Source organism: Contarinia nasturtii, unplaced genomic scaffold (genome assembly GCF_009176525.2).
Source record: "Contarinia nasturtii isolate CC-2019 unplaced genomic scaffold, AAFC_CNas_1.1 Cnas_scaffold_2301, whole genome shotgun sequence".
NCBI lineage: Eukaryota > Metazoa > Arthropoda > Insecta > Diptera > Cecidomyiidae > Contarinia > Contarinia nasturtii.
Window position 1 is genome coordinate 1 of NW_022199624.1, and position 6557 is coordinate 6557.

At 35.4% G+C, this 6557-nt stretch overlaps 1 protein-coding gene and 1 non-coding gene across 2 annotated transcripts; one reads left to right on the forward strand and one right to left on the reverse strand.

Annotated features, from left to right (window-relative positions):
• Positions 1 to 2068: 2068 nt before the first annotated feature.
• Positions 2069 to 5145, reverse strand: LOC116348183 (glucose dehydrogenase [FAD, quinone]-like; the record flags this gene model as incomplete). Its single annotated transcript, XM_031779097.1, has 4 exons — positions 2069 to 2159; positions 3458 to 4108; positions 4150 to 4922; positions 5012 to 5145. Coding segments are annotated over 4 exons (1649 nt in total), but the record flags the coding sequence as incomplete, so codon positions are not given.
• A 1072-nt stretch (positions 5146 to 6217) lies between these two features.
• On the forward strand, positions 6218 to 6445 carry LOC116348184. Its single transcript, XR_004201770.1, has one exon. It is a non-coding gene; the product is annotated as a small nucleolar RNA U3 (small nucleolar RNA).
• The last annotated feature ends 112 nt before the right edge of the window (positions 6446 to 6557 follow it).

Genomic DNA, 6557 nt, shown 5'->3' on the forward strand with positions numbered 1-6557 from the left:
TTTTTTTTTTTGCGAGTTTCATAGACTGGTGAACCATTTCATTAATAAAGAAAATCATTTATTGTTGTGACTACTTTTTTTTGTATAAATTTGTGAACAAACAGGAGTAACGTTTTACTAGCTGTAAGTAGAGCGCCCATTAAGTCATGCGCTTGTTTAGTACTCCTGTTTGTATTTATCACATGTGTAGCTTCATGGTAATCGTTTAGTTTCCTCAAGATTAAGTACCTTTGGCTGCATGTATACATTTTGATTGCATTTAAATTCCAAATTATAGAATTTGAAATAAACGAAAACTTGATTTAATTTGATATTTTGATCTCTTCAGTCCATACAGAAGATGCGCTATCTATTTTCATAGCAAGCTTATCAGTTATCACAGCTACCAATTTGTTTGATACTTTTTGTTCTAGTTATTTCAAAATTGATAAAGAACCGTTCGTTCGTTTTTAATGTCTTTTTTTACCGAGTCTCCGAGAGTTTCATACAAGCTTGCCATGTAACACCAAACGACTACTTATTCGGTACGTTTTGGTATGTTTTGATACGTTTCGGTACTTTTCAATACTTCTAAATGCACGAAATAAGTCATTGGAATACTTCGGGAAGTCAATTTATGTAACTTGTGAAGGTAACCAAAAAGTGACCATTCGACCCGATTCGACCATATTTCTACATTTCCCAATATTCAACAAAACTATCAGTCTTCGACCTATATGGAACGTCCAAACAACTGTATACCAAAGCTATAATCAATTATTTTTGGTTGAAAAGCATTCCAGCTAAAGATTCCATTCAATACACCTTAATTTATGAACATGTGTGTTACCTTTACTACATTCTTCGATTTTTGGTAGGAAAAATCGTTTGAAATTGAGAATAAGTGTGTTTATATTTGCACAAAATCTAGGAATCCATCATGGAATAAAGATAGCTCTTGCGCTTCCTTCTGGTGAGACGAAAACGAAAATTTACACCGGTATGTTGTTTCTGACGTCTAATAGACGCAAAAAAACTATTAGCCAAAATTCCGAAAAATGAAAAAAAAAAACCACCCTGGTTAGAGATACAGACGAAAAAAAGAAAAAAAAAACATTGAAACGCGTTTGGTCAAAATTTAAAGTAAGGGAAACGACGAATGGTAAATGTCAAAGCAAAAACAGAAAATTAAACAATGACCGAACATGCATTTGAAGGTAGAATCAATACATACTTTTAGTGATAGTAAACTATTTAGACTTTGAAACATTGACAATAGGCCGTTTCTGCTAGATAAAAACATTTACTCGAAATCGTTTGGTTGTCTTAAAATCATCAATGTGTTGTTGAATGTATTCTTACAGTGTGATCCGTATAACATCACAAAATGAATCCTAATGATTATGTCTCGTGATTCCTTTGATATTCAAGTGCAAATACACATTATGACACCTTCTCGACTTTTTCATCTGTGTATTTTTAAATGGAAAATATTTCAACTTAGGGCGGTAGAGATGATTCGAAAAAATCTTGTCGCGACAATGAGTAATAAAAATTTCTGAACAAAATAAATTGATAATGAAAATATTTAAAGGGGATGCTTTTTGTTCAATTTGCATTCAAAGTAGTAATATTATGAAGGAGTCTGGAGAAACCTTGTCTCTTGTCATTATCACTTCATGCTACGATTGTTCTATTTATTAGAAGTGACCTGAAAATAAAGGGGCTTACGTATTCAGACTATCTTTTCCGCATGGAAATCGAAAGAACCAGGCGGTACATATACTTCACGACTGTAGCCTATTGTAAATAACGGTATTGTTGTTGTATATGAGTGACCGTGTAAATATTTTGACGCTGAGCGTCTGGTTCTTTCGAGAACAAACTGAAACTGTTATCATTAAATTTCTATCAAGCAAACGCCGACACTGGCTATGAATATGATGTTTTTTGTTTGACAAGACAGCTCCACAAATCTTGACACTTCATTCGATTCATTGCAAACACGAAATATTTTGAATCAAACGAATTTTTACGCTTCTTTGTTTAATTTGGTTTAGATAAAATATTTTTAATCGACTATTTTATCTTACAAATAATCATTTTTAATGAAATCGGCCCCCTTTTCTCCAATCATCATCGCTGGTGCATTTGTATGTCTTGACACCTGTATTGGCATTCTGAAATCAAAAATGAATGATCGAAATGTAAATTTGAAAATAAATTGAATTAATTTCATAACATTACATTGAAGTATCGATGACTCGATGAATGCCATGCACTCTAAGTTGATTATCAACAACGCCCGTTTCATTCGTTCCCATTCGACACGTTCCGACCGGATGATACAAAGTGGTGCTCATATATTTATTGTAGCACTGCCAATATTCGTTCGATCCATATTCGTATTGATCGCATTCTTTGATGGGTAATTTGATGAACTCCAAATTAAGCAATTGATATACATATGTGTCAACATGAGACTTGTTCCTTGACCACACGTACTAGTGTTTCCATATCATCCGAATGGTTAAAGTAATTCGGATAGATGAGTGGTAAACTGTTGAATTTGAATAATATTCCCAATCGCTTTTCGATTTTTGTAGCAAGAAAAACAACGATGGAAACTAAAAGAGATGTAAACAGTGTCACACGAGTTTGTTAAAGGAAAAAAACATCAAATTATTTCGAAATGAATAGACACTTGCTTCAGCTTCCAATATCGTGAGCACAACGATGTGTAGTTCGTGTCTTGGGTTTATGTTTAATAGGGTCGTGACTACGTTCGTTTTGATGGACAAAATAACAAGCAAAGTAAGCAGAGAAACTCTCCACTAACATAGGATTCATATACGAATGGCGTGTGAGTGGAGTGTGTCATGCAAAATTTTGTCTACCAAAAATATTAGATTCACTGTAGAATGTTTATTCATCTTCAACAGAATAAGCATTGCAAATAAAAAATGGACAAAATCAAAACAAGCTCATAACAAGAGTCATACTTGATCATCAGGATGATTTCATTTTTTTATTATATTCTTTCATCATGTGATATGAAAGAAGTCCAACGCAACCAAATACTAATTTTTTTTTAATTTAAACACCATCTGTTCACTACAAAATCGGCACGTGTAAAATGAATTATTATTTTTTTTTTATCTCTATGTAGTCTTTCACAATAACGCTAACAAAGTAAAACACAAAAGATAAATAAATCATAATTTTTTTACAATTTTATTCAAGAAAACGTTTTAGATTATATAAATCCCGAATAAGACTGAGAAATTGAATATTCCACCTCTTCATCTGATGTTGAATGTGAAGACATATCAGAATTATCTTCAATAATCATCGCGGCGCATTTCTCTCCGATCATAATCGTTGGTGCGTTTGTATTTCCAGATGTGATATACGGCATTCTGCAAAAAAATTGAATTTGCTAAAAATTGAAACCATTAAAAAAATTTCAAACATTTACATGCTTGCGTCGCAGACACGAAGTCCATATACGCTGTGAACTCTAAGTCTTTCATCAACCACTGAATCCCGATCTGATTGTGTGCCCATTTTGCAGGTACCGACATGATGGTATTCAGTTGCAGCCATGTACGTGATATAGCATTTCCAATATTCATCGCTATCATACTCAATTCCACTGCATTCCTTCAATGGAAACATAATAACCTCTCCATGTTTCGCCGAATAAGACTGACTATTCGTGTAAAAAATTTGATGACGAATAGCACTGATCATCGTTTTTAAATCACTTGGCACGTTAAAATAGTTTGGATAAATGTTTGTCTTGTCATGAATCGAGCTACTGTTCAATTGTATGGAACCCGTTGAATTCGGATGAAGTAGTGATATGGCAACCACTCCAATGTCATGATTTTGATTAACTTCCATTAGCTTTTTAGCAATTTCATCACTAAGCGGACGTCCTTTTATGTAAGTAGGCAGGTTGGGTGCATTTTCCGTAAACCAAAAGTACGCCAATTGAATATTCGGAAATTTTTCGGCTTTGTCTGTATTAATGAATGCGGATAAAGTGCCAACGCCAAAGTTTGTCAATCCACCTGTACCATGAATCGCAAAATTGTAAATGTTATCGGTAGCAGTGGGTGGATCACTTTTGGTGGGATCGAATTGAAAGAAAATCAACATGAATGAACGTGAACATGATCGAGAAGGTTTTTTCCAACCGGCAAATCACACTTTGGTGCAATATTATGCTTTTCCAAGTCTTCTTTCGGACCAATGCCAGACAGCATTAAAACCACCGGCGACATGATCACTCCGGCTGATAAAATAACTTCTTTTTTGGCATAGGCTTTTATGATCTTTCCATTACGGACATACTCAATGCCGTAGGCTCCATTCGTTTCGTTTAGCAGAACCTTTTGAACGAGACCATATTTCAGCACATGAAGATTTGTTCGATTTTTTGCCGTTGCCAAAAATACTTTGGCCGAACTTTGTCGACGACCCTGATAACAGGTGCCTTGCACTTTTGTGTATCCAATATATTCATCGGCGTTTATGTTACTTATGAATTTGTAACCGTCTTCGATTCCAGCATCTATGAACGTTTTTGCCACTGGATTATCGCCGTAAAAATCGATATTTAATGGACCTGCGTCACTGTGATATCGTCCATTGTCTTTGTAAACAAATTGTGAAAAGTGATTGTTTTCGCATTTTTTGAAAAACGGCAAAACACTGTCGTAATCCCATCCATTGTTTCCCATCTCAGCCCAGCGATCGAAATCGCGAACGTTACCACGAACATAAAGCATTGCATTTATAGACGATGTACCACCCAAGCACTTTCCACGCGGCCAAAAACACTTTCCATCCGATAATGCTTTACATGATGTATTTGATTCGGCATAAAATCGCCAATCATATTCGGTGTGCTGATGAGCTTCCAGCATCACCGGCACCTGAGAAAAGTGTTTAAAAGAGACATGAGAAAAAAATGAAACGGCAAAAATGACCCTAGCAAAGAGATGGAAAAACAAAAATGACGTACTTCGGATTCAAAAGGCGGATCGCCACCAGCTTCCACCAATAAAACTTTCCATTTTGAATTTTCACTCAAGCGATTCGCAACCACACATCCGGCCCATCCAGCACCAGCCACCACGAAATCAAACACTTCACCGTCTATTTGAAAGAAGTTTTAATTTAAAATTGGTGTTGAACACCTTTCCATTGCACATTCGAAAAAGTGAAACAGTTTTGTTCACATTGAAATAAAAAAATCGTCTTTACCGCTTTTCTCAGCAGTGGGCCCATAATCTTTGGACCAAATTTATGGTTGCGGAATAGAACAGTGAGCAGTGATTTTGTTTGAATTATAATTATATTAATAATTGAATAAAAAGTTGATTTGCAGGCCCAACACTTTGTGCTGCACATTGGGGAAGTAGAAATGTTTGATTGTTCACACTCATCGTCACTTTCTTTCCATTCAACTTTGACGTCGAGATAAAATCTCGCAATTTATCTGGTGCCAAAAATAGATGAAAAACCGTAAACAAAGATATATCGCTGTGTCGTGGAGCAATGAGACAAAAATTTCACAAAGAAACAACGCAACCGACATGAAAGAATTCGTTAAAAAAGTGTGTGTATTTTTCTGTTGTTATATTTACAAAAAAAAATCTTTAAATATCTTTGAATTGCAATCGCAAAAAAGACATAATCGTGTGTCCTATTAAATATATCCAAAGTATGCACAAAATGAAATACAAATATTTGGCCCTTAATGTTCGTTGCACTGTTTGTTATTCCGTGTATCCGATGAATTTGCTTTATACTTAATCGTTGACTGTCGATTGCCGAGTCTCACGCTTCTTGTGCAAATAGTAATGTCGAAACAGCAACAACAAAAAATCACATTTAAGTGAACGATTTGACATTGAATTTTTGTGTTCCGCTCGCGCGTAAATCTTTGTTTGAATTTATTTTACAAACAGTAGAAACGAAAAATGTATAGCAGTGCGCTCGTTCATACGTACATTCGTATGCCATAACTAATCGTTTGTGACGATCAAATACGCACAGACGATAAGTCTCACAAGCAATACGAGATCCACAGCAAGCAAGAAATACGAGAGCCACTGTGTGTACAGTACAAACGTTGTGTGTAAATTTCATTTTTGTGAATTTTATAATTCACTGGCGCAACGTATCAACGTAGAGCATAAGCGTCTGCTCAAAATAGACGTTCGGCAAGACTATACTTCACAGGATCATTTCTGTAGTATTTCTTATACTTCTACTTTGGTTAACACTAGAGCGAACGGCAACCACGATGACGAGCTGTGGTGCTTTATCTGAAAGCGTGAGGGAGATTCGTGTGGTTTTTTGTTGCATTTCATGCATCGAAACCCACAATCGTCGATGATCGCTAACCCGTTGGTTACTCAGCGGGCCACGGATAAGGTGCTTTCTGAGTGGCCACCTTTTTTAATTCTTTCCACCAAAAAACTAAAAAAAAAATTTGCAAAGACGCAAATAGGCTTTGCAATTACAACACAACAATTGTTGACAATTGTTTACAAAGAAATTTT